Consider the following 27,950-nt stretch of genomic DNA (forward strand, 5'->3'; position numbering starts at 1 on the left):
CTTCTTCTTCTTCTCCTTCAAGTCTAAGTTCAACTTGAACAATTTCTTTTCCTTTCCCTTCCCATGCCAAATCTTCTTCAAATACCACATCCCTACTAAATAGAACTTTATTGACAATTGGATTAAACAACTTGTAACATTTCATTTGCTCATTATACCCAAGAAAGATACATTTCTCACCTTTGTCATCAAGTTTTGTTCTTCTTGCTTCCGGTATCTTTGCATAAGCAATACATCCAAATATCTTTAAATGAGATACACTAGGCTTGTAATAACCCCATGCCTCTTGTGGGGTCTTCCTATAGACACTTTTAGTGGGACATCTATTTAACAAGTATACGGCACATGCAACGGCTTCACCCCAAAATTCTCTAGGCAAACTTTTTTCTTTTAACATGCTTCTTGCCATGTCTAATATGGTGCGATTTTTCCTTTCGGCAACTCCATTTAGTTGTGGTGTGTATGACGGAGTAAGTTCATGAACAATCCCATGTTCTCTACAAAACATATCAAATGCTCTTGAGGTGTATTCTCCACCTCTATCGGACCTTAGTTTCTTTATCATAAAACCACTTTGTTTCTCAACCATGTTCTTGAACTCTTTGAATGCCTCAAATACTTCGGATTTATTTTTTAAGAAATAAACCCATGTTTTTCTACTAAAATCATCAATAAAAGTGAGAAAGTAATTGTTACCTCCATTTGTCATTGGCTTCAATGGACCACAAACATCGGTATGCACAAGCTCCAATATATTAGATGCTCTCCACCTCCCTTCTTTAGAAAAACTTGTGCGATGATGCTTGCCAAAGATACACCCTTCACACACTTTGTTTGGGTGATCAATACATGGTAAACCCCTTACCATATTCTTGCTTGCCAAGGTCTTCATCCCATCAAAGTTTAGATGCCCAAGTCTCAAGTGCCACAACCAAGATTCATCTTTCACAATAGAGTTTAAGCATTTTGCATCACCATGTTGAATGTTCAAGGGAAATAATCTATTCTTTGCCATCTTTACCTTAGCAATTAGAGTTCCACTTCTATCTCTTAATGTGAGATGAAGATCCTTCAATCTTATATCATAACCTTTTTCTAAAAGTTGTCCCAAACTCAAAATATTATTTTTCATTGCGGGAACATAATAGACATCGGAAATATAGTTATGTTTTCCATTTTTTAGTTGAATAAGGATATTACCTTTCCCTAGCACCGTTATCTTTGAGGAGTCACCGAACTTTACACACCCTTTCACACTTTCATTCACTTCAACAAACAATTCTCTTTTTCCACAAATATGATTACTTGCACCGGTGTCGAAATACCAAGTGTTTGTTTGTGATTCGTCAAAACCATCACAAGAAAATAACAATGTAGGATCAACATTAATTTCTACTTCATCTTCAACAAGGTTTGATTCTTCCTTAACTTGATTTTTATACCAACATTCATTACTATAATGCCCGAGCTTGTGACAATTATAACATTCAATATCCCTTTTGTCTCTACCTTGGCTATTATAAGCTCTAGTAAAGTTTCCTCTACCTCTTCCTCTTGGTTCATTTGTTCTTCCTCTATTAAAAAAATTTCTTCCTCTTTGGTTTCCAAAGCCTCTTCTACCATTATCATAACCTCTACCATAACTCTCATAGCCTCTTTCTTTTTGGGGTGTATATTGTTTTTCTTCTAAAGTGAGTTTTGCTTGAAGTACTTGATCAACCAAACAATTTGAAGAGGTTGCGACATTTCTATTCACCCTTTGCTCATGGATTTGCAATGTTCCCATCAATTCATCTACCGTCATGGATTCCAAATCTTTTGATTCTTCAACGACAATAACCACATTATCAAATTTAGGTGTCAAAGACCGTAAAATCTTCTCCATCACCCGAACATCATCACATTTTTCACCACACCTTTTCATTTCGTTAACATTAGACAATACTCTTGAAACATAATCGGAGACAAGTTCTCCTTCATTCATACTCAATCTTTCAAATTCACCACGCAAAATTTGGAGACGAACCTTTACCACTTTATCAACTCCTCTAAATGAATTCTTGAGAATATTCCAAGCCTCTTTTGATGATTTTGCTTCGGACACTTTTTCAAATGTAGGACTATCAATTCCTTGATAGATAAGAAATAAGGCTTTTTTATCCATCTTTCTTAAGTCTTTAAGAACACACTTTTGTACATCATTCATAAAACTCTCTTCTTCTTGAGTTGGTTCTACATAACCATTTTGAACAATATCCCACAAATCTTGAGATCCCAATAATACACTCATTTGAATACACCAATGTTCATAGTTCTCTTTAGTTAACCTAGGTATTTGAGGTTGTATCATATTTGACATTTTCTTAAAAGATCCCCAAAAATTTCACAAACCCTAGATCTCAAAAAAGTTGAAAAAGCTTGAATTGATAAACTAATATAGCTCTGATACCAATTTGTTGGAGATTAGAGGTATAGATACTTCAATACACTCAAATAAACTCAAAAGATTCACATCAACATACTTTCATATAATAAAGCTTCTTTAGATCTACACAATCTCATAAAACAAGAGACACAAAGTTTTGTCACAATATTAAACTAGATATTGAAATTAGTTCTTACCTTAAACACAATATTCATACTAGATCTATGTCTTCTTCTACAAGTTTCTTGTATACTATTCTCCTTTTACTTTCTCTCTCTAGATTGTTCTTGAACTTGACTAAGAAAAGAACTCTCTACACCCTTTTAATTAATTTCATGAGGCTTTTACTTTTTTACCCCTTCTAGTTTGGTAAACCATTTACTCAAACCCACACTTTTATATTGGGCCCAAACCCAAATTTGGTTTAAAAAGCCCCCTTTTCAACAAAAAGCACGGGACAGATGAGGAGAGAGAGCGCACTTTTATCTGAGCATGGGAAATCAGTTTTCCCATGTTTTAGGTGGGAAATTTTTTAAGTCTATTTTCCAACCTTTTTTTCTATCAGAAAATGACTTTTTTATCATTTTGGTCTTATCAAACAGAAGAAAATCGATTTTCTCAGTTGATTTTCTCACATATCAAACAGACCCTTAGTAAAACCAGATTCTGATAAATAAACTAAGAAACGAAATTTGTTGGGATCTTTGGAATATAAGTCGGTTATTAGATTTTGATATTTCAACCGTATCCTTGGTTAAATTATATTTCTATTTGTTAAAGAGATTATGGAGGTTTTATAGGCAATGCCCAAACTTATTAAAGGCAAGCTTGCTAAGGGCAATTCTTAAAATGGTTAATAGCAATGTATGCAAAGAAAGCAACGCCTCAACTAATGTTTGACCTAACAGCACAATTGACGTCGTTAGGTTGTAGCTTGTTGACCGACGACCATAACAAAAAAAATTTCTTCTTGTGTCTCCTTTCTTCTTCTTCCATCTTCGGCGAAGGGCAAACAGTCGTAGGACGATGATCTCCAGCCTGACGATTTTTTCTTCTTTCTACTCCTCTTCCTACTTCTTCTTCTTCTTCTTCTTCTTCTTCTTCTTTCTCCTTCTTTCTTTTTCTTCTCTCTCTCTCTCTCTCTCTCTCTCTCTATAACATCTCTGAAAAAAGAAAGAAGGAGAAAGAAGAAGAAGGAAGTGGAGGTGAAGGAAGAAGAAGGAAGAAAACGAGAAAAAAAAAAGTCGCCGGTCGAAGATCACCTGTCGGCGACTGTTTGTTGGAAGAAGAACAGAAAGAAAAGTGGGTGATAGACACCTTTAAATTGCGTATTGCCTCTAACTATACTTTGGTCAACTTCTTTTGACTAAGTTATATAAAATACACTGCCTTGAACAAGTTCGGGCATTGCCTATAAACTTTCCCTCGAAATATGTCAAATTTTTTCGGCGCTTATGTTTTTGTTAGTAGCCCCCCTCTCCTCCCATTTATGTGAATTCCCATTTCTTACTACGCCATTTTCTTAGCACTCACTTGACTCTATTAAATTGGTGGACTTCTAATTTTTGTTCACAAAATCGATTATCATGCCAATTCCAACTTCAATTCACACGCCCTCGCCCCTTTGAAAACGATGGGGTCGAAACAGTTTTATTTCACAAAATCAATCTCTATCGTTTTCAACTCCAGTAATTTGGGGAAGGTTTTTGAATTAAAGTCAGTGCGGTTAAATCAATTTTGTGAATCAAAATCGTTTTGAATCCATCGATTTTGGTTACCAAAAATAGTACGATCCTATCGTTTAGTTTTGATAGATTATTCTACAAACAGTGCATCCTAATCAACAAGAATATTTTGATATACAAGTACGAAAACAACTATTATTTTCTATAACTATCTCTTGTTTGAAGAAGATTTGAGTTTCTCTGTATTTGCTTTATGGCATATATGATAAGAAAGAGGTCAATGATTTGAGTTTCTCTGTAAGTATGAATACCCCAATCTTGTTTTGCCAGAATGTTATTCGACTTTGACCCCTAAAGATGACCAACTTACCAAGATGGTCTCTTAGAAATTACCATCTTTGCGAGTGGCCCCTTTTCATAAATTTACGTAGTCAACTTTAACATTTGACTTTTACTTTACTTTTCGTTTTTATGTTCACAAATATTTCTCCTTTCCATCCTTCCCTCTTTTTTCTTGTAGAAGAATGGACGTCGGTAGACAGGTTACAACGCCACTTCAGTAAAAAAAATTTACAGTTTTTGTTTCTTCTTTTTTGCCTTCCACCACCACCACCGCCCTCTCTGTCTTTCGATCTCTTCTCTCTTCTTACTCCTATGTCATCGTCTTTTGTGCTCATTCTCCCTCTCATCCTCTTTCTCTGAAACCCCAGTGTTGAGAAGCTTCACTCAAAATTTCATAACTTCGATTATAACTAGGTTGGTTTGATGTCCATGTGAAGAACCCGCAAACTAAGTTTCCTCCATCATGACAACCTTCAAAACTCGTTCAAATATTAGTTTTATGCACTGTTTTTTTGTTGAAAGAGTGTTATACACTGTTGGTTTCTTGTTTTACCGACAGTTTTGATCAATTTACTATGACCAAAACTGTGGGGAGCAAAAGTGGTTGTATGCACAAAATCTTCCTTCTAACTCAATTTGATTAGAGATAAGGTATTTTTATGGGCACTTTCGTTTCTTTAGATGAAGAATTCTATTGATATAATAAAACTAGGGCAATATGAATCCTTGGTTGCCCAAGTGGTTGACTGTGTTTGACAAAAATTCTAAATTGTGAGGTCCCAAGTTCGATTCTCTAAAGAAATGGGATTCATGGTTATTGTTGGGTTATTGAAGGTATAAATAAGATTCTCGGACTTTAAATCCATGGTTATTGAATTTGAGTTATTAGAGGTATAAATAATAAGTTTGTCGGGTTTTAGGCCTTGTTAATTTGTTGTTGGCCTTTAGACTTCTTTCATGCGTAATTTAATTTCGGCGGTTATCGTGCTTATCACAGTTTGATGATGTACCAATGTCATGTAATGACTAACGTAAACTGTAATCCTTATTCAAAAAAAAAAATTAAGACAATGGTACAACAAATTCTACTTGTGTGGTCTAGGTTACATAAAACAAGTTTAGAAGTTTATATACAATAAATTAAAATGAGGGGGAGAAACTTTATCTTTCAAAAATAATGTTCAACTGTAATTTTGTTGTACCAATGATACTTTATTTTGAGAAAGATTACAGTGTCACCTGTATACGCACCCATAGGTCTAAAGGGAAAAAACATTTCGGCATTTAAATAGTATTAAGGGGGAAAAACATAGTTTGAAGTAGGGGTGTGGATCGGGCGGGTATAGGTGCCCGCGGGTAGTTCTGAGTCGGGCTCGGGCTGGTCAGGTAAGTTTCTCCTCTACCCATTCGGGTTCTCGAGCGGGCTTTTTTAAGATCTCGTATGCTTAAAGGCCGCCCAAGCCCGCTGAGGCTTCGGTTAGCCGGGTTTCGGGCAAGGCGGGAATCGGGTTTTCTGATTTTCTATCCAAAATAAACTTCTCTAATTTGAAGAATTGTATAAATCAAAACCCTGGAAATTTGCATTCAATAATTTTTTATTCACATTTTGATACACAAATGTATACATCGACTAGATAGATCTGGTAAGTTTAAGATATAAAGCTAATCTGTTTATCAAATATGTTCTTTAGATGAAAAGTTAGTTTGAAGATGAAAGTTGATCAAGATTTCAAAGGAAGATATATATATAAAACAGATCTAAGTGATGAAAAAAATTATTCTATATATGAGTGGGTCTTTTTACAGATCAAAGTTATAAGAAGATTAAGGGATATCTATTATATAAAACAGAAGGGAAAACGATGACTGGGACAAACATCCTTTTTTTAATAAAGGATATTGTCTAGAAGCCCTCCTCAAAATTTAAAATATAGTCCTTCTTAGAAATAAAATAATCAATTTGAAGAAAAAAGATAAACGTGTCATTAGAAAAAAATAACTAATTTAAGAGAAAAGAAAACAAAAGATATTTCAAAGGTTAAAAAAAATTAAAATCTCTCACAATAAAATAATAACTAATTTAAAAAAATGAATAAAAAAAAATAGTACCAAAAAATTAGGGTATCCAGAATATAGCAACATTAAATATGAAAAGTCGGTGAAATTAGGGTTAGAATTTCGTTACATTTGTGTCTGTGCCCTGGGGCACGGGATATAACCCTAATATCCATATAATAGGAGTACATGTGATCTATTATGGCTTCACCACCATCATCAACTTATCTGTGTCTACATGGCTTCTCTTTTTCTTTCTCTTCCCCAATCTTCCAAAATATCTTCATCCATCCTTAGTATCTTCTTCTACATCATCTTCTTTTCTTATTACTTCTAAAGAATTCACTTTCTTAAGATCCTTTTCTCTTACCCTCTCTCATATCCTCTTCTCTCTCTAGACTCCCCTTCTCTTACTCTCTCTCAGATCCTCTTATCTCTCTACTCTCTCTTTAGAATCCTCTTTCTCTCTTAAAATCTTAAGAAGAAGAAAAGAAGCAGACATTTGGTATGTTATTAGTTAATTGGGTTAGGGTCAAGGGCGGAGCTAGGATTCCATGTTAACCCGGACTAGCCTAAAATTACTAAGAGAGCAAAATTTTCATTTTCGATATATATGCACTAATAAGTAGTATTTCAAAAACAAAAAATTTGCCACGTACAAGATTTTCTTCGACTATTGTTCTCATATATATATATAACTTTTCGATAAAAAACAAGTGATCCGAAAACTTCACATTAGAAGAAATAAGATTTACGTGAAAATTTCGTTATTAGTTTAAACAACAAAAACTTACGAAAAATGAGCAATCAAGAGTTTATAATGTATGTGACCATTGGTAATTTATGGACAAAGACATTATTAGAACATAGTATGGAACCTAAAGAAATGGGTAAAACTTGACGTCGCAACAAAAAAAGGGGGTCAAAATAGAATATAGTCCAGAAATAGGGGTCACAAATTGAGACCAAAAGGAAAAAATGCAAAACACAAGGGGCTAAAACCAAATTAAGTCAATAAAAAAGAAAGAACTTCAAAATGGGGGAGAAGGGTTTCGAACCCGTGACTTATAATGTGGGAGTTAGGGTTCAAACCACCCTGGCTACCATGGCCTTTTGTTAGAAAATTGCATTAGCCCTTACTATTCTGTGAATTCAGCCCCTGGCTGCAGCCAGGGGCTGCCTCCACATAGATCCGCCCTTGGTTAGGGTTACGATGTGGTCCCAAAGTAGATGACGGGTTTGCATGTGTCTTTTATCTGACGGGCCATATTAACACATTTGTATTGTTCTTTTATGCGGGTTACTAGTGGGCGGGTAACGGGCTCTCTCTTCGGGCTCGGGCTCGAGCGGGATGCTGGGTAGCCTCTCTTACCCGAGCCCGCCCACTAATTCCCCTCGGGCCGGGCGGATACTGCCCATTTTCGGGCACGGGCGTCCACGGGCCATATCGGACCCGGGTAATTGTGACGGATATCGGGTTGTCGGGTATAATTCCCACCCCTAGTTTGAAGTACCATCAATAACCATAAGAATCCCCATCTCCCTCATTTTCCTCCCCACTCATCTATACCTCTCTCTTCTCCTTGCTGACTGCAGAAGAACTCCTCAGCCAGTCGCATTCCTTTCTGTTGGAGCGAAAATGATAGCCCTCTTATAAGGTTTCGAACACTCGACCCTCAATCCTCACAGTCTCACAGAGGTTTTTCATGTGTATGGGCCTAAAAGAGTCTGGATTTGGATGGTGAGTCTGTATGTGTGTGTGGGCTGTGCTAAAATCTCGTGTCACTTCTCAAGTGAGAACCAAGTTCAACTGTGACCGTTTCCATTTCCGATGGTCATAGAATTCTTGGGCATGCTAACAAAATATTTCTATAAAAAGGCTACAAGCGGCCCAAATGTGGCGCAAATAATTATTGTTGCCATGTCAGTTTAGTCTAATATAGCGATTTTTGTTTGGTCATACATTATCTATAATGACTTAGCAGTTGGAGTCTGGCAAGAAAGTCATTCTCACTTAAACAAATGAAGACCTCAAATAAAGTCAAGTTCAACTCTAAATTTTGCCCCTAGCTATTTATTTACAATAATTGGCACACATAGTAATTAAAGAACAAGACTTGAGCATTTATTTGGTCATCAATGAAGCTGATGAGGGACTGAAAATGAAACGTACGTCATTCTAGCTGATGTACCCTCACTTACATATGCTAATGACATCATTTTCATGAACTCATATATGTATGAATATGAGGGGTAGTCAAGTGTGACTTCAGTTGATAATTCAAAGTCGGTGAATTGGTAATGTTTAGGACATTTAATTACGGACATTTTAAAATCTGCAAATATCTCGAACATTCAGTTACAGATATTTTAAAGTCCGTGAATGTCGGGACATTGGACTTTCGTGGATTTGGACTTCTCTTCTCACGTTAAGGGTTACTGCTTGTTGGCTGAAATCACCATGGTTGTAAGTTGTAACTATCTTTACTATAAATTTGTCCCATATGAGAGGGTTGTGGTTGTCTCATATATGTAGAGAGAAGCTGAACGAAATTCGAAAAATTACATTTTATAATCTTGAATATTGCATGAGATCGTGAGTCTAATTACTTTCATATTTTCGAATGTAACACCATTCAACTTATTATCATCTTTAATCAATTTGAAAATTTGCAAATTGTGTAGCCCCAAAATATTATACATGTCCACCATTTAGGTTTGACCTCAGTCTTATATGTGATTCCAACTAGAGTGTTGATGCAACCAGCAACTCCTCTATCTATCATTTAAGTATATTTTTATAGTAAGCCACAGAGTTCCAACTATATTAGAACAGAAGTTTTGGATCAATATTCACAGGTATAATCCGCCAGTTATGTGTTTATTCAATTAAAATGTTGCATAATTAGTATAGAGTTGTTTCACGACAGTTATGTATTTATTCAATTAAAATAATGTTTTAATACCGTTTCAAAAGAATATAATATATATCTATATTTGTGAGTATGTGACTCTTTTTTCAAGTAAAATGACAAATAGTATTGTTTCACGGAAGTTATATGTTTATTCCATTAAAATATTGTATAATTAGTATAGAGTTGTTTCACGACAATTACGTATTTATTCAATTAAAATGATGTATTTATACCACTTCAAAAAGAATATATAATATAAATGTGACCCTTTTTTTCAAGTCAAATGACAACTACCATTGTTTTACTTACTATTACAATCATAGTCTATACTTCTAGATAAAGAAGTTAGAAGATCAAGTAAACTGGTCTGACATCTTCTCTATTCAACTAGAAGTAGATAGAGATAGTCAGATAGAGAGGCATTTATATATATTTTAAGTTGGGACCAAATCAAATTTGAGTTGATGATTATAGAGAGGCATTTATATATATTTTAAGCGTTGGGACCAAATCAAATTTGAGTTGATGATTACAGTCCAATTTCAAATTTTCTATAACTGTGGATTCTTTGATTTTCAAACACGCACGGTAGCTAAAACTGCCCTATACAATTGTATCTTAATAAAAAAATATGGGTCTAATATTCACACTTTTTTTTTTTTGTTGAAATCTAATATTCACACCTAAGTTTACTTCTTCACAACTCTTCTTCACAACTCTCTACCAAGTCTTCTTGTTACATTATCATCATTATTACTCACAAGTGTAGAAATCAGGTAGGCCGTAGGCCCCAATGGGCACCTGAGCTTTACCTAGCTCAGTTAGTTATATTGTTGTGCATCTGTCTCAAGTGTTTTTCTTGACCAGCGCTCTGGGGAAAGCTAAATAGTTTCCGAGGTGTGAAATTTTAAAGGGAATATGTAGAATTTTAGAAATTTTCCGGGGAAATAAATTTTAAGGGGAAATAAAAAAAAATACTCCACCTCACCTCACTCTCTCTCTCTCTTCTCCGATTAGGTCGCCGGCCGAAAATTTTTCCGGACGGCGACCATGAAAAAAAAAAATTTCACTCTCTCTCTCTAGAAACTCCGGCAAAGGGGTTTCCCTTCGCCGGAGTTCCGGTCTGTTGAAGAAAACATGAACGGAGGAGGAGGTTCCCGTCAACAATCTGACCTAGATTACGACCCAAATTTCGTTCCTGATTCAGTAAAAACCTTCGTAGTTCATCTATACAGACACATTAGAGAGAAAAATGTATACGAAATTCATCAGATGTATGAAGGTTCGTTTCAGAAACTTAGTGAGAGAATGTTCAAAGAAAGTCCATGGCCTTCAGTTGATGCAATAGCTTCATACGTTGATAATGATCATGTGTTCTGTTTATTGTATAGAGAGATGTGGTTTAGACATTTGTTTGCTAGGTTATCACCAACCCTAAAACAGAGAATTGATTCTTGGGATAATTATTGTAATTTGTTTCAAGTTGTTTTAACTGGTGTTGTTAATATGCAATTACCTAATCAATGGTTATGGGATATGGTTGATGAATTTGTTTATCAGTTTCAGTCGTTTTGTCAGTATAGAGCTAAGATGAAGAACAAAACTGAACAGGAAATTGAACTTCTCAAGGAGTGTGATAAGGTATAATTTTGAACTAATTAGAAGATTCAAAGTTAGGGTTTTTGAAATTTTGAATATTTGTGCTGTTTATGGTTTAATTTTGCTTCTTTTGTTTCTTGGGTCGTCATAATTAGGTTGTATTGGAACATAAAGTTTGGGTTTTTCTTTCCGAGTTCTTCTTCGATTTTGATTCATGGTTAAGTTTGTTTAGTTTTATGTCTGTTTGACTATGAGAACTGTGAGTGAAATTTTTTTTGAGGGAATGGGGGGGACATCCAAAATTGGCCCGGAAAAGAGAGGCCAATCCACTGGTACGCAAAAATGCGTTCCCAGTCCAACGGGTCAGAGAGGCAGGAGAAATTACCGTTGCCCCCGTCATTTCGCCCAAAATTACGATACATGCCACTCAAATTTTGGGCGCGAAAGAGAGAGATTGTCTGAAAAAGCGGAATCTCGGGAGTGACGTGCGTCAGGCGAGATGACCGTTGCAGCTGGCCAGTCACATCTCCCCTTAATTACTCTCTCACGCCTAATCTCATCAAATCCAAAACAAATCTTCTCTCAAAACCATCTCCAAACCGTTCCCTCTCCCTTCATTTCTCCCTTTCCCAAACAGTTTCCTTTCACAAACCACTTCCCTTCCCCAAACCGGTGCAAAGAAGGCGAATCATCATCTTGTTTCACCTGGTTTAAGTTCGAAAATCTTAGTTATCTCTCTCTTCTAACAAACAAAATCAAAGGAAGGTTTTTTATCTCTCTCTTCATCCTACGAAAACAGTGGTGTTCATAAATTTTTAGGAAGATGGTGAAACCTAATACGCCCAAACAACAAACAAAGAAAATAAGCCTTGAAGAGCCAAGATCTACCAGATCGAAAGCGGTTACGGAGGAACAAGTTACAAGAAGAATGAGCCCTAGGAAAAGGGTAAGTAACTGAAAATGTTTAGTTTTTTCTGTTTCACAAATTATTATTACTACATAATATAATTTCTAGAAAATTTTTGTGTTTCAGAAATTATTTTTGTAGATTGATCTGTTTCTTTAAGTTCTTATCTATGAACAGATAAATTTGTAGAAAATTTTTCAGTGTACTGGTAGGACTAAAATGATTTCCTAGGGTTTCTATCTGTTTCTTCATCATGAAAGTTCCTGTAGATAGATCTCTTTCTTATATGAGTGGTTTATAATCTGTTTTTTGATAAGGTTGTATATTATAAACTGTATAATTCCTAGAAAATTTTACAGTGTACAGGTAGGACTAAAATGATTTCCTAGGGTTTCTATCTGATTCTTCATCATGAAAGTTCCTGTAGATAGATCTCTTTCTTATATGAGTGGTTTATAATCTGTTTTTTGATAAGGTTGTACATTATAAACTGTATAATTCCTAGAAAATTTTACAGTGTACAGGTAGGACAAAATATCAATGGTAAACCAGTTGATTTCATGAAAACTTAATGCAAGACAAAATATTAGCAGTAAACCAGTTGGTTTTCTGTACACTGCATGTTAAAAATGATTAAGTGTTCCAGTTGATTTCATGGAAACCAGTTGGTTTTCTGTACACTGCATGTTAAAAATGATTACCTAGGACGGACCAAATATTACTAGTATAAGAAAAATAGTAGCAGTAAACCAGTTGATTTGATGGAAACTGGATGCTAAACATGGACAAGTCTTATGTGACTGGTTTGTAATATGTGTTTCTGTAATATGTGTGGTTTGTAATCTATTCTCTTATAATGTGATGGGCTTGTAATCTATGCTTTTATAATGTGAGTGGTTTGTAATCTATGCTTTATAATGTTGAATATTATAGAGAAAATAACAACTAGGAAATTAGACCGTTTACTGGTATAAGAAAATAGTGACAGTAAACCAGTTGATTTCATGGAAACTGGATGCCAAACATGGACAAATCTTATGTGAGTGGTTTGTAAGATGTGTTTCTATAATATGAGTGGTTTGTAAACTCTGCTCTTATAATTTGATGCTTTTTAATTTTTTCAGTCCTCCGTTGATGAAAGTTCGGCAGTTGTGAAACCAACTAAAGCAAAGAGGAAAATGCCAAAGGATAAAGCAGAAGAAAGGAAGAGAAAGAAGTCCAAGCTATCTGTACAGGAAGCTGGTTCTGGTAGTGAGGACAGAATAATCCAACAGGGACTGGTTGGCTCTCCCGGTGAGCACAAAAATGTTCCAGATAATTTGGCGACGAGATTGACAAAAGTGTACAAGTATTCCTTGAAGAATACATGGACACAGCTGAAGACAACTTATCCAAAGTTGACACAGAGACAGAAGGATTTGTTGAAAGAGAGTCCATTCAACAACTTAATCCAAGCGTTTATGAGTGACAAGATTGACATGGACCACCCACCTAGACCAAACAGAGCTGTTTTTGACCTTCTGTGCCTGTATTCAACTTCAACTGAAACTATCAATCTCGCCGGGAAAGCATTAAAGTTAAAGCCTCAAGATATTTCGCTGATTCTTGGAATGCCGTTGGGAGGGAAGGTGACAGATGTCTTCCCAAGCACAAAAGTAATGAAGGAACCACAAAAAGAGTTTCAAGTGAAGTACTTTGGAGAGGTGCTTCCCAAAGTTTCATGCATTAAAATAAGTAAGGCATTGAGAATGGCACTTGAAGATGAGGATGAAATGGATGCAATTAGGTTGATTATTATGTGTATTGCTGCAAATATTCTATTTCCAACAACATCGGGTTACTCGGTTTCCACACAGATTCTGATTTACTTAGAATCAATGAAAACCATTAAGGATTACAATTGGCCAGTTGCGGTGCACCAATTCATGATTGACCACATCAATCGGCACCCGAACGACCCAATAAAAGCTTCAGGCTGCCTGTTAATCCTCCCTGTAAGTATATTTAAATTTATTTGAATTATAACTTACCATTGAAGTTCCTTACTCATTCTACAGAAATTTAATTGTGTTATTTAAAGCTCTGGTTCTGCGAGCATACTACATGTTACGAAAGAGAGGAGAAATACAAAGAAGAAATACCAAGGATTTTAAGGTGGTCTCTTAGCAAAATAGAGGAAACCTTTGTTGAAAAGCTACAAAGTCTGACAGAAGAACAGGTATAAAATGCCATTTATATAACAGAAAAAATTTTGGTTTCTAGAAAACTGACTTGTTTCTCCTAAAATTATTGATTTTTTGTAAACTTGCGGATGTATTAAACATTCTTTGGTTTAATAGGAACTAACTGACTTGTTTTCTCTTTCAGGTGAGCGAAGAATATGTTATCCCCCTAAGCGAAGAAGAAGCAAAGATGTTGAAGACAACAGAATATTGGGGCAACGAAAGTGAGATGCTTCTCCTGCTTGAACAACAGAAGGAAACAACTGCCCAGCTCGAGACAGAAATAGATAAACTTAAGCTCGAAAATGAAGAGCTTAGGAAAGAACTGGCAGAAGCTGTTGATGAGAGGGACGAAGCATACAAAGCTTATTCTGAACTACTGGCTGAGGGGATGGTTCAACAAAACAAGGACATTGGACTGGAGGAGAGCAATTTCATGCCTGCAGAAGAGAGCAGTTTAGTGCCTGCAAAGAAAGCACCAGCAAAACAACAAATGGGTCAGAAGAAAAAAGGAAAGGGAATTGGAGAAAAAGAAATAGAGAAGAAAGAAAAGGTAAAGGGTAAACATAGTAAGGAGGTTTTAGGAAAGGAGATTACAGGAAAGAAAGTTTCAGCTGGTGAGGTTTTAGACAAGCAAGTTTCGGGAAAGGGACAAAAAGAAAAGGAGAAGAAAGATAAGCTCAATGCTAAAGAGAGCTATGAAGAAAAAACAGAGAGTGAAGAAGAAGATACGGATGAGGAAGAAGAAGATGAGGAAGTAGAGGGTGAACAAGAAGATGAGGGTGAGGAAGAAGATGATGAGGACAGTGAGGAAGAGGAGTCGAAAGACAAAAAGGAAGAAGAAGAGGAAGAGAGTGAGGAAGAGGAGGTTGAAGTTGAACCAAAAAAGGTTGCAAGAAAGAGTACAGGCAAAGGTCAAACCAAGGGCACAGGCAAAGGTCAAACCAAGGGCAGAGGCAAAGGTCAAACCAAGGGTGCGAAAAAAGGCAAACACTAATTTCAAATGTTCCAATGTTTTAAATATTTATGTTCTTATTCAAGAAGTAGTAAACAATTGGCAAGTTTTAAGTATTAATGCTCAAGGTCTTTAAGGTGTTGAAATTCTGATAAACAGAATTTTGATAATAGTTAGTAAATTTAGATATTCTCAGAAAATTATTGTATGTCTGGCAATGACTTAGTGTTGTTTACACTGAAGTTATATTAGACAGTAGCTATGACAACGAGGAAAGCGAGCAAAGCAAGGATAGCGAGGAAAGAGAGGAAATCGAGGATAGCGAGGGAGATGCTGAGAATAACCCAGGCAAACTATTATTTTTATGATATATAGTTAATTTGTACATTCATAGTAAGTTATTCAATGTCTGGAAAATAACTTAGTGTTGTTTACACTGAAGTTATATCAGACAATAGCAATGACAAGGACGAAAGCGAGGAAAGCGGAGAAAGCGAGAAAAGCGAAGAAAGTGAGGGAAAAGAGAAAAGCGAGGAAAGCGAAAAAAGCAAGGAGAGCGAGGAGAGAGAGGAAACAGAGGAAAGCGAGAAAAGCAACGAGAGTGAGGAAAGCGAGAATAAAAAAGCAAAGGTCAAGGGAGATGCTCAGCAAAACCAAGGCAAACAATAATTTCCCTTCACAATTAATTCGAATAATTTAACAAATGATCCTCAAATTAAAGTTTCAAATTATTCTTCTTGTCTACAATTTATAAAGATGATCAAGAGGAGGTAGAAGTGAATTTGTCAAGTGAGGAAGGATGGTGGGTTGCAGATACACTGGAAAAGGATCTGTCAAAAGGAAGAGGTAGGTACCCACATACATTCTTAGGGGACTTGATAGTTTATAGGAAACCGAAAAATTTACCGACATTCATACTTAGGGAACTTACGAAGTTGTTAGGAAACTGAAAAATTCACAAGCATATATGCCTTGGGAACTTACTAATTTAGAACAAACTGGACAATGTTCCCACATTCTGACTTTGGTAACTTACGAACTTTGTTTTGTTTATAGATAATAAGGTAAGGAGGAGGTTGGATGAAATAGACGACTGTCCTAGTTTTGATCTCAACATAGATCTCGGGACTCAAATAATTGAGTGGACTCCTCCCAAAAAGTCTTCCATGATGGTTAAAGAAGGTGAAGAGAGTACAGCAGGGAACAATAAATTCAAAAATATTGCTGAAATTGGAAAAGAATCAGTGTCAAAACTGTCTGCGGACATGAGACAATTTGAATCACCACATGTCAGTCCTCCAAAAAGAGTAGCTTCCAAAAAAGGGAACAAAGGGTCATCTCCGGTCCCAACATCACTTGTTAAAAGGATTAAAAATAATCCAAGGGTGAGGAGAAGAACAGAAAAAGGAGGTGGCAGTGAAGTACAGGTCATTGACTTGGAGATGATTACACTAAAGAAAGAACCCCATGTCAAATTGAGTGACTGGAGAAAAGGGGGGTTATGGCCTTATGTGCAACAAACTGAAAAATCTCTGATGGAAGAATTCATGAAGTATGGATGGACAAGGTATAATCTTTTCTCTCTAGAATTTTTTTGTTGGTTATAAGTTTGGCCGACAGAAAATTAGTCAGTGTCTAGTACACATTTAGGTTAAATGTAAACAAGTATGTGGTCAAGAAACAAGATAGTTTCTGGTAAATTATGCTGTGCATAATGTGTTCTACATTGTTTTATACAGCCTGGATGTCTGGAACAAGGACCAGCAACACTGTCTAAGGGCAAAAGATCTAGATGAACTGATGATGAACAGAGGGTGTGATTCCCAAATAATTGATTGGTTTGAAGACCACTTAATGTTCTCATCTACCAACCTCGACCGTGAAGTGTTGTTCCTATCATCATTGCTATTTGTAAGATTCCTAAACATTACTATAATTCATTTGAAGAGGATTTGTGAATTGACTAGTAAACTTACATGACACAATTGCAGACATTGATAAGGCAGAAGCGCAGCCAGAAGACAATCGAAGTGAATTTAGATAAAAGGATGGAAGAACACTTAATCAAAGATCATACGAGCAAGTTGTGCGTTCCACTTAATACACCATACAGAGATGACTCTTTCGAGGGCCATCACTGGACTTTGTTGGTGTATGATTTTGAGGAGAACGAGTGGACGCACTTCAACTCCTTATATCGGGACATGGAACTGGCAAACAGATGTAACTACAATTCCAAAAAATTGGCGCGCATCCTGGCAGAAAAGATGATAAAGATGAAGGCCGGAAGGGGAAAAATTGACAAAAAAATCCCATACATTAAAGATGTTGAATGCCCCCAACAAGGGGAAAGGTGAGGGCAAATTTTGGAGCATTAATTAACTATGTTATTCCTTACTTGAAACTAACATTATCTTGCTCAAACTTTAAAATCTAACAGTCCAGATTGTGGTCTATACGTGATGCTAAAGATGAAGGAAATATTTCAAGAAAGCATCCAGCACAATTACCCTGTAAAGTGCTCACAAAAGGAAGCATATGAAGATGAAGCAAGGAGATTGAGGGCAGAAGTAACATACCTAATCTTGGACGAATCAAAGGACGAATGGAGAAACCAAATTGCAGAAGAAAACTAAAAATTGGATAATCTTAATTTTGTTAAAGTTAGAACAATATTTATGTGTTGTTTTGTTCATGTTACTTACGAACGGATTATATGGTGACAGTTGTATGGTTTATAACTGAGAAGACTCAACAACAGAAATCCTTAAACTAATGCGAGAACACATAAATTCATCAGTTTCTGGTGCATTTCTTAGTTTCTATAAACCAATAAATTTTCCAGCAACCAAAAACAATGCGAGAACACATAATGAACTTAGGTACCAGATAGACAGTACATTTACTAGCTCTAGTAGATAAATGTTACACTAAATAAATGACTTACCCACATAAATACTTAGGGAACTTTCGAGTTTATAAGATACTGGAGAATGTACCCACATAAATACTTAGGGAACTTTCGAGTTTACAGTGTACGCACAAAATAAGTAGCACAACAGGGAAATTCTTATACTTACCCATATACATGCTTAGGCAACTTAAGAAGTAATTAGGAAAATTACTAGTTTGCAGAAAAAGGGAAATAATACACTTACTTACCAGATAAATAGCTCTATTTCAGACTTACGAGTTTACAAGATACTGCAGAATGTAACTAAGTTAGGGAAATTATTCATTTTTAGCAAAACTCACTAGTTTGCAGAAAACTGTGTAATTTACCCACATACATACTCAGGGAACTATGTACCCACAAACTAAGAAGCACAAACTTAGAAGCACAAACTAAGAAGCACAAACTAAGAAGCACAAACTAAGTCATTTATTTCCACCCATGTGTTGTTTTGTTCATGTTACTTACGAACGGATTATATGGTGACAGTTGTATGGTTTATAACTGAGAAGACTCAACAACAGAAATCCTTAAACTAATGCGAGAACACATAAATTCATCAGTTTCTGGTGCATTTCTTAGTTTCTATAAACCAATAAATTTTCCAGCAACCAAAAACAATGCGAGAACACATAATGAACTTAGGTACCAGATAGACAGTACATTTACTAGCTCTAGTAGATAAATGTTACACTAAATAAATGACTTACCCACATAAATACTTAGGGAACTTTCGAGTTTATAAGATACTGGAGAATGTACCCACATAAATACTTAGGGAACTTTCGAGTTTACAGTGTACGCACAAAATAAGTAGCACAACAGGGAAATTCTTATACTTACCCATATACATGCTTAGGGAACTTTCGAGTTTACAAGATACTGCAGAATGTAACTAAGTTAGGGAAATTATTCATTTTTAGCAAAACTCACTAGTTTGCAGAAAACTGTGTAATTTACCCACATACATACTCAGGGAACTATGTACCCACCAACTAAGAAGCACAAACTAAGTTAGGGAAATAATTCATTTTTAGGAAACTCACTAGTTTTCAGAAAACTGTGTAATTTACCCACATACATACTCAGGGAACTATGTACCCACAAACTAAGAAGCACAAACTAAGTTAGGGAAATAATTCATTTTTAGGAAACTCACTAGTTTTCAGAAAACTGCGTAATTTTTCCAGTCCTTACACTTAATAAATGTCTTGTAAACAACATGGAATCCGGAAAATAACAGTTTGGTTGAGCTAAATAACTAAATTCTGCTCCATATAAAAAAGAAATTTTACAAACTTCCAGAAAACATCTCTATTTCCAGTACATTACCCAATTTACTGGACACAAAATAGAATTCACAAAAAAGGGACATTGTAATGTCAACAAAAACACAGGCTCTCTTCATAATCTGAAAAACACCAACACTGTGGAAGCTATTCAAAATTGTAGAGTGCCCGGTAAGATATTTTCCCACATCAAATAGGTTGGTTGCACGAAGCACTGTTGTGGTAGGAGAGTTGTTTACATCTACCGCATACCCTCTGTCTTTTACGAAAGTTCCCTGAACTTTCAATCCTCACAGTGCGTGGTCTCCCTGGACGCTTCTTGGTTAAGGGAGGAAGTATCATGTTGTCTTTATCGAATGATTTTGGTGCATCAAAAGTAGGGACAGGGTTGATGGAAAGACGGTAGGTATTACAATAAGCTTCCGTTGTGACAGCAGGATCAAAAAACCTTGAGCTATCACCTCCATGCACTTTAATACACAAGATAGCATGTTCACACGGAATACCTTGAACTTGCCACTTACGACATGAGCAAGTCAGATTAGCAAGATCAACAGAGTGGCTGGGGTTCGACATAACTTCATATTTAAATTCAGCTGATTGAAGACACTTCCAACTGCAAGCAACGTTAAATCTGGACTTCATTGTCTCATTGACTTTCGGGCATAAGAATGAGTTCCAGGAGGCCGATTCAATCCTTCGATCGTTCATCATGTTCATTATTTTAACCCGCAACATATCGAGCATGACAGAAATGGGAAGAACTCTCTCGTCCTTTATCCAAGAATTGAAAGACTCAGATAGAGAAGAACAAATTAAACCATACCTATTACCCGGGAAATACACATCCGCCCAGTTTTTTGGATCGACGGAGTACAAAAACGACTGAACACCATTTCCACCCATGACAACAAGTTCTGTAGTGTACTTTTGAAAGTCCGATACAGTTAGCGCCCGAGCCGCTTTAAACATTAGCGACTGAAAATAATCCGACTTCTTTGCGCCATTCTTGACACGTACATTCAAATTGTTGCGTAAATGCCAAACGCAAAATGAATGGTGGGCCTCTGGGAATATGTTGGAAACTGCATTAATAATACCATGGTGGCGATCCGACATAAACGTCAACGATGGACTACTAGGAACAACTTGCGACAAATGGCAGAAAAACCAAGTCCAGTTTGTATCATTCTCTACATCAACAACGGCGTAAGCAACCACAAAAAACCCTGCAATGAAACAGTAAATACATTCCTCATATACAGTAGGGGCAAGACCAGGTAGTTTTAGGGAAATAAGAACGTGTTCAGAAACCGGCTACTGTTCAAAAAAGTATATAGTTTAAGGAAAAATATATGAGGAAGTACTTACCATCGTTCCCATTCTTTGCCACAGCTGCAAGTATGCATCCATTGTATTTAGTTTTGGCAAAGGTACCATCAACAAATATTAGCGGTCGGCAGTGCTTGTAGCCTTCAATACTTGCTCCAAGAGCAATAAATATTCTAACAAAACGACGGGAAACTGGATCAACTTGAAGATCAATGTGACTATTTGGGTTCGACCGAGATAGTGCATCCACATACCACTGGAGCTTACCGTATGAATCCTCTTCTTCACCATATGTTAAAGAAATAGCAGCATTCCGAGCTTTATATGAATAATAGTAGCTAAGAGATATACCATAATCCTTTTTAAATGATCTTATAATATCTTTGGTACTCTTTGTAGGATTCTCTCGGATGTCATCAGCTATTAACTGGCTGACAGCTTCTGTTGACAGCCTAGGTTTACGAGAAGACAATACAAAATCATCACACGTATGGACAGGGTTGAAAGCTTTCAGAACAAACATGGAACGGGACTTCAGAGGAGCAACGGCATGAATGGTCCAACCACAACTAGAAGTTTTGCATACACAAGTTATACGGGATAGATCATTCTTTAGGAATTTATAATTGAATCCATGTTTTATGGAATATCGACTAAGCGCCTGTCGAAACGCAGGAGCACCCCCCGGAAATTCCTGCCCGATGGATGTAAAAACTTCCGGCCAACTATCTGATCGAAGAGGTTCACTCCTAACGAGGGCAGTAGATGCATCAGCATGACCTGTTGAAGAGGGAGAGAGGAAATCTTCTGGAAAACTGCAGGACACAAGATAATTTTTAAGAAACGATAGGTTTTTTAGGAAAAATATTATATTATAGGAAACTGGACAATTTCCCAAAATTCAGACATAGGGAACTTAAGTAGTTATTAGGAAACGTACAAGTTTTCCAAAATCTGAAGAATTACAAGACACAAGCTGGTGTTCGGAAAACTATAGAGTTTAGGAAATTCTTATACATTAGGTTTGGAAACGTACATCTAGGTTTGGGAAATTCTTATACATTAGGAAACTGGACAAATCCCTAAAATACATTTTTAGGGAACTTAAGAACTGATTAGGAAACTTACCAGTTTGCGGGAAACTGGGCAATTTACCCATAAACATGCTTAAGGAACTGACTTGATTATGAGAAACTGGAAAACTTACCGATGTATTTCCTGTTGGAAAGCTCCATCACGTGGATCAGATACAGAAGCAGAGGTGGGACAGAAAAAGTCGCGCTCCACCCTGAGTAGTTCAAGAAAACAAAGCTTATGTAATCATTAGAAAAAGCAACAGGGAAGTACTAAACAAAGTCATATAAAAAATGATTCACCAGAGCGAACGGGTTGATTCAACATTCAAAAGCGTTTGACTGAAACATGGAAAACAGAAAAATCAATAAGAACACGAAAACATTTACATATGTGATGAGGAAACTTAGTAGCTTATAAGAAACTGGACAGTTTTCGCCTAAGGTAAATAACTTCAAGCACACAGACTATTAGGAAATTTAATAGTTTAGTGAAAATTGTACGGTTTACCAGTAAAGTATATAAATTGTTATGAAGTTAGGGAGTGTACCTATGTATTTCATGTTGAACAATTTCATCCTGTGCTACTGCTACAGAAGCCGAGGTGGAAGAGACAAATTCGCGGTCCACACTGATTAGTTCATGTAATCATCTTAAGAGTTAGTCATTTTAAAAAGAAAAGGAGAAAATCTAAACAAAGTAACATAATGATTGATTCACCAGAGAGGAGGGGTGGATTGAACATTCAAAAGCAAATGACTGAAACATGGAAAACACAAAAAATATTAGAGTGCGAACATAGTTACATAAGTGAGCAGGAAACAAGTTAATTTAGTAAAAACCGGATAGTTTATTAACAACATAATAATGTACACATCACACAATAATAGTTAAATCGGTTACAGAACTAACTACTTTACAGGATACTGGACAATTTACCTAGATACATACTTTAGGGGGAACTTTTGAGATTACCCATATACATGCTTAGGAAACTTACCAAGTTATTAGGCATCTGGATATTGCACACACATAAAAGCTTAGGAAACTTTCTACTTTAGAGAAAACTTGTGAATTTACTCATATACATGGGACAGGACATCTTACGACTTTAGAGGAAACTGGATAATGCACCTACAGAGGCTTAGGGAACTTACTACTTTAGAGGAAACTGAAAAATTTACCACCCTAAATGCATAGGGAACTCATCCAGTTATAAGAATCCAAAAACAGAAAATATAAAAGAGGAATAATCCGAAAACAGTTACATCAGTGATGAAGAAATAACATTAAAAATATCAAACGAACTACTTACGTGAATGATCCTATGTTTGAAGAGGTGGACCATTGTGCAATACTATCCATTATGTAGTTGCAAAATCAGAAACAAAATACGGGTGAGGACTTATTTGGTTTGGTGGATCTTAAATAGCATTAATGGTTAAAAAAACAGAAAACATCAGGTGAACTATTTAGGATAGCATTGAAGACTCAGGAAGATAATGGAAGATAATGGTTTTTGTTAAGCATTGAAGTTAATGGTTTTGGGTAAGATACTTAACTTCATCTAAGGTATAAATAAGGTAGAAAATGAATTATTTTCAAACTGATGGGCGGGATACGAAATTTTAGTTTCAAATTTCGCCAAAAATTTGAAATTTGGAATAAAAATGGAGAGAATGAAGCTGTTTTGAGAAGGAATGAACAGAGAGAAAGAAGAAAATGGATGATTTGGCGGGATTTAGAGAGATGGAGGGAAGATTTAGAGACATGGAGGGTGACATTAAGGTCAAATCATGGCTGGGAATTAAAGGCTCCCTTACAAATCAACCTGACAAAGACCCATTCCCTCATTAACTAATCCCGGTTTCCAATCGGAGGGGTAAAAGGGGGAAAAAATAAAAATAAAAAGGAAAACTGGCCTGATTTCTGACACAAAGGACTGGAAATGAATTTTGTGCCGTTTTTGGACGACTAGCTTATTTCCCCCCCATTATTTGGACCAAACGCCCATTTTTTGAATTTTTTTTAGAGAGAGAGAGTGAATTTTTTTTAGAGAGAGAGAGAGAGTGAGTGAAATTTTTTTGCGAGAGAGTGAATTTTTTTTAGAGAGAGTGAGTGAAAGTTTTTTAGAGAGAGAGAGTGAGTTCTTCTGCGACCTAATCGGAGAAGAGAGAGAGAGAGAGAATGGTAGGGAGAGAGAAGATGAGGTGGAGAGAGAGAAGTGAGGTGGAGAGAGAGAGAGCTGAGGTGGAGAAGCTATTTCGCTTTCCCCCTAAATAAAATTGTCAAACAAAATTGACCAAGTCTTCACACCCCGGAAACTATTTAGCTTTCCCCAAAGCGCTGGCCTTTTTCTTTTGTTAAACCTGAATTTCATTATAAGTAAGAATTTAATCCAATAATTTACATGGTTTTGAGACTTTTGACTTTTTTGAGTACAACATGAATTTACTAAGGTAAATTACAACATGAAACATACAAAAGTAAAGATAACATGATGGAAAAGGAGTACGATATTGCAAAAATAAAATAAAAAGACCCTAAACGTCACAAAAAGATCCTAAAGGTCACGAATGACAAGACCCTAAAGGTCGTGAACTTTATTATACTTAATTATGTGTAGAAAGGATGAACCAAGTAGAGGCGAATCACGGTTACATCAAGAACACTACCAAATTTCTCGGATGACGCTTAAGAGGCATTCCAACTCCGTCATGAACAGAGACAGAAGCAACTCTTGTTCTTGCAAATTGTCTTGCTAAAAACTCATGAGAAGGTTATCATCAGATTCATCATCATCGTCGTAACTATCTCTTCTCTGATTACCTCAATGATCTTGCCTAAGAATCGTAGACCAGTCTGCTATGTTAACCGACTAAGATGATACGATGGTTCCACCACCAGATCGATGATCATTATTGTTAGTAAGGATTGTCGTTGAAGACTTCTTCATTAATCTTGTTGAACGTTGAATCGGTTTTTTGAACTGAAAATCGGTTGACGATTTTTTATTTGAATTCCATTTATGATCCGATTCGTCGAAATCGCTCGATTTGCTCTCTCTACATGATGACTCATAATATGATGACTCAAGTAATTTCTCTTAGCCACCATTGAAGAAGAAAAGAGAGGTTAAGATTGAAGAGTAGTAACTGTTTCTCTCTCTAACTTCTGAATTCATCTTCCTTCATACTTATATATACTCCAAGTGTTGAGAGGTCTTAGATTCGATAATTTTGGAGACCTCAATTTTCTTAAGATTTTCTCAAATAATTTATATGTATGAATAAAATAAAAGTAGTTTTTTTTTTTTTTTTTTTTTTTTTTTTTTTGTTGAGAAGAATAAAATAAAAGTAGTTAGTGGTGGCTTTTAGACCATATATAGCGTCTCTAAAATAAACGTCATATGAAATTCTATTCATCCTTCCAGTTGGTCCCTCCTCCAACCCTCCGTCCGATGTGGCGAGATATTACTTGAGCATATATTCTCTCCATTCTCTCTCCATTTGTTCCACGCTCAAGTGATATGTCGCCACATCAAATGAAGGGTTGGGGGAGGGACCGAATGGAGGGATAAATAAAAATTTTGTTCCCTTACGATCGTCAATTAAATCATTAACGTACAAAATTGATATACACCAAACAAACACAATATAATAAGATTGTAAGGTAGTGCGATTATGCAGAATCGTATTACGCACTTGTTATTTATGGTAATCACATGTTATTCCCAATTGTCAAAACATAGTTTTCGTCCAAACATTTCTCTCACACGGCCGTGTTTTTAACATGGTAACAAATTTTTAATGGTGTGTTTTATATGTTTTGATTTTCATATTCCTTTGATTAATCCATGCTATAAAACATAATGAATTTAATGAATCATTGCCCCACCAAAAAGGTACTGCTGCTTTTTAGAGGGACTTCAGGTGAATTATAGGTGAGAGAGAGAGAGAGAGAGAAACTTGCAATAACAACACTTGCTTAATCTGGTAACAGAATTTCAGTCGTCTAAACAAACTGTGGAGTGGGGAAGTCTTAGAAGTTGACACTCAAACGCGTCTCCCTCTTTACTTAGCAGTGTTGTTAATTTAGTTGTACAACCAAGACTCTTCTCTTCCAAGTTACACACTCCGCACATTTTCCTTTATCGTCCCCCCTTACGTGTTCATATCTTTCTTTCCAAGAAATACCCTTCCTTCTTCTATAAGGCTATTTTAGTCATTTCATCTCAACACTACTCATTCAAGATTCAACCCAACCAAGCAAGCAAGCAAACTACTATATATATCTACTACTCCCTCCTTAAGTTTTCCATTCAACATTTCACACTTACAACTGAAACATTCAAACCAACCTTACCTTATCTAGATATAGAGAGATAAACAAGAAATCTATAGAGAGAAAGAGAGTCATGGTGATGATGAAGAGAAGTAGAGAAGAAATGGAAAACAATATAGCTCTAGACATGGCTAAGTACTTAATATTATTATCATCAAGTAATGGTGGTGGAGAAACAGAGGAGAAGAAACTCATCAAGAATGAGTCACTCTCATCCATTAAACGTGATTCAAATCGAGTTTTCGAGTGCAAAACTTGTAATCGAAAATTTCAATCTTTTCAAGCATTGGGTGGACATAGAGCAAGTCATAAGAAACCAAGAATGTTAGATTCATCAGATGATCATCAAAAGACACAACTAATGAAACCCAAATCTCATGAGTGTTCGATTTGTGGTTCAGAATTTCCAATTGGACAAGCTTTAGGAGGTCATATGAGAAGACATAGAGCTGCCATAGTTCATGAAATATCATCAAAATCCATAAAACTCTCTCCTTCTCATCAAGAACAACTAGTATCTGTTTTGAAAAGATCAAATAGTAGTAGAAGAGTTTTGTGTTTAGATTTGAATTTGTCACCACCAGGTAGTGTTGCTTATGAGTTTTCTGGTATTCCAAATACTGGGATCTCATCATCATCACCTAGGAAGATTACAAGTAAACCCATGATTCATTTTTTTATTTGATTATCACTCATGTAATTAATATTTGACCTAGATGTTTTATTTTATTTTGTTTGGTTTATTTCATTTGTTGAGTACATACATACATACATACCCTTTCAACAAAAAAAAAAATACATACATACATACATACATATATTTGATAATAGCATCTCCAATGCAAAATTCAAAAAAATATCTATTTTGTTCTGTATGTCAAGTTCCAATTGATATTCTCACTCCTACGTGGCGGAAATAGAGATCTTCAACTCTTTTGTGTCTCCAATCAAAACTCTAAACTTATCTCATTTACCTATCTGTCGTAGTTATTTTTGTAAAAAATAATTAGTTATTTAGAAAATATAGAAGACTCGATTTATATTGGTCGAAATTCAAATATTGATGAGTTTGACACTTAGGGATATCTCAAGAAGACGCTCTATTTCTTCAGTGTCCTCTTGAGGTATCTCCATTCCACCCTCGACACGTCATCTTAGAGATCCAAATAGAGTGTTGCATTGGAGAGAGTTTTCAATCAAAAACTCGAAAAATCCTATGTGGCACTCAAAATAGGAAAAAGTGAACATTATCTTGTAAAAGGAGGACTAGAGAGATGTGAGAGAGAAAAAAGTGTAAAAAACTTCTTCCCCAAGTTTCACCATATGAACCAAAACAAACCCTAATCTCTTAAGTTCATACCCAAACCGATATCCTCGTTAAATCTTACAATCAATCACGAATAATATCACCAGATCTTACCCTCCTTTATTCCATTAAACGTAGATCTCACATAAATCTATGGAGGTGCTCAGGATCTAACAATGAAGTCAAGGATATATTGTTTTTAGTAATTTAGATCTCCATATTTGGCCTCTAACACTTGCATTCGAAGAACTCAGGGAAGTTTATCTAACCACATCACTTTACTAATTTAGATCCTTCTCTTATAACCTATTGGTATTTCTCTCTACTCATTCATCCTAGGCATCACTCCTTCCACCATTTGCATGTCCACTTTAATGCTGGTTACTCACATTTGGTTCTCGATTCTTGGTAATTAGCCTATTATCTACAAGTGGGCGAGCTTATTGCTCTCAAATGACGGTTTTTTGTCACCTGGGGCCTAATTATGTTTAGCTGGGTTCATCAATTGACCTTGTGGCTCATGAGTTCACATCAATTGTCTTCTAAG

General features: G+C 35.9%; 3 protein-coding genes and 1 pseudogene across 4 annotated transcripts; 3 read left to right on the top strand and 1 right to left on the bottom strand.

Annotated features, from left to right (window-relative positions):
* The first annotated feature begins 11,331 nt into the window (after positions 1-11,331).
* LOC147550240 (uncharacterized) lies at positions 11,332-15,263 on the top strand. The gene is made up of 4 exons (XM_086670522.1): positions 11,332-11,967; positions 13,053-13,922; positions 14,009-14,146; positions 14,296-15,263. The coding sequence occupies exons 1-4, from the start codon at positions 11,845-11,847 to the stop codon at positions 15,145-15,147; spliced, it is 1,983 nt and encodes a 660-aa protein (XP_086526648.1). The 5' UTR covers positions 11,332-11,844; the 3' UTR covers positions 15,148-15,263.
* A 363-nt stretch (positions 15,264-15,626) lies between these two features.
* LOC147550241 (uncharacterized) lies at positions 15,627-17,847 on the top strand. The gene is made up of 5 exons (XM_086671091.1): positions 15,627-15,763; positions 15,862-16,672; positions 16,845-17,016; positions 17,097-17,458; positions 17,546-17,847. The coding sequence occupies exons 2-5, from the start codon at positions 16,272-16,274 to the stop codon at positions 17,739-17,741; spliced, it is 1,131 nt and encodes a 376-aa protein (XP_086527217.1). The 5' UTR covers positions 15,627-15,763; positions 15,862-16,271; the 3' UTR covers positions 17,742-17,847.
* A 1,459-nt stretch (positions 17,848-19,306) lies between these two features.
* Positions 19,307-23,776, bottom strand: LOC147550242 (uncharacterized). The gene is made up of 7 exons (XM_086671442.1): positions 23,069-23,776; positions 22,474-22,512; positions 22,304-22,384; positions 22,056-22,094; positions 21,887-21,967; positions 20,719-21,494; positions 19,307-20,576 (listed from the first exon to the last, which is right to left on the bottom strand). The coding sequence occupies exons 1-7, from the start codon at positions 23,116-23,118 to the stop codon at positions 19,537-19,539; spliced, it is 2,106 nt and encodes a 701-aa protein (XP_086527568.1). The 5' UTR covers positions 23,119-23,776; the 3' UTR covers positions 19,307-19,536.
* A 2,310-nt stretch (positions 23,777-26,086) lies between these two features.
* Positions 26,087-26,840, top strand: LOC147550243 (zinc finger protein ZAT12 pseudogene; annotated as a pseudogene). The gene has a single exon (XR_015238471.1). The product of XR_015238471.1 is annotated as a zinc finger protein ZAT12 pseudogene (transcript).
* The last annotated feature ends 1,110 nt before the right edge of the window (positions 26,841-27,950 follow it).

This window comes from Eschscholzia californica, unplaced genomic scaffold (assembly GCF_041429995.1).
Source record: "Eschscholzia californica isolate CP2 unplaced genomic scaffold, dmEscCali1.0.p SCAF_3, whole genome shotgun sequence".
In the NCBI taxonomy this organism is placed as follows: domain Eukaryota; kingdom Viridiplantae; phylum Streptophyta; class Magnoliopsida; order Ranunculales; family Papaveraceae; genus Eschscholzia; species Eschscholzia californica.

What these genes read in the sequence shown, in the direction of transcription:
- LOC147550240 (XM_086670522.1), top strand. Translation starts at nt 11,845, where the DNA reads ATGGTGAAACCTAATACGCCCAAACAACAAACAAAGAAAATAAGCCTT. An exon ending in GAATGAGCCCTAGGAAAAGG is followed by an intron (nt 11,968 to 13,052) that starts GTAAGTAACTGA and finishes TAATTTTTTCAG; the next exon opens with TCCTCCGTTGATGAAAGTTC. An exon ending in GCTGCCTGTTAATCCTCCCT is followed by an intron (nt 13,923 to 14,008) that starts GTAAGTATATTT and finishes TGTTATTTAAAG; the next exon opens with CTCTGGTTCTGCGAGCATAC.
- LOC147550241 (XM_086671091.1), top strand. Translation starts at nt 16,272, where the DNA reads ATGATGGTTAAAGAAGGTGAAGAGAGTACAGCAGGGAACAATAAATTC. An exon ending in ATGAAGTATGGATGGACAAG is followed by an intron (nt 16,673 to 16,844) that starts GTATAATCTTTT and finishes TGTTTTATACAG; the next exon opens with CCTGGATGTCTGGAACAAGG. An exon ending in TGCCCCCAACAAGGGGAAAG is followed by an intron (nt 17,459 to 17,545) that starts GTGAGGGCAAAT and finishes AAAATCTAACAG; the next exon opens with TCCAGATTGTGGTCTATACG.
- LOC147550242 (XM_086671442.1), bottom strand. Translation starts at nt 23,118, where the DNA reads ATGGATAGTATTGCACAATGGTCCACCTCTTCAAACATAGGATCATTC. An exon ending in CAATCCACCCCTCCTCTCTG is followed by an intron (nt 22,385 to 22,473) that starts GTGAATCAATCA and finishes TGAACTAATCAG; the next exon opens with TGTGGACCGCGAATTTGTCT. An exon ending in GTTCAACATGAAATACATAG is followed by an intron (nt 22,095 to 22,303) that starts GTACACTCCCTA and finishes TCCATGTTTCAG; the next exon opens with TCAAACGCTTTTGAATGTTG.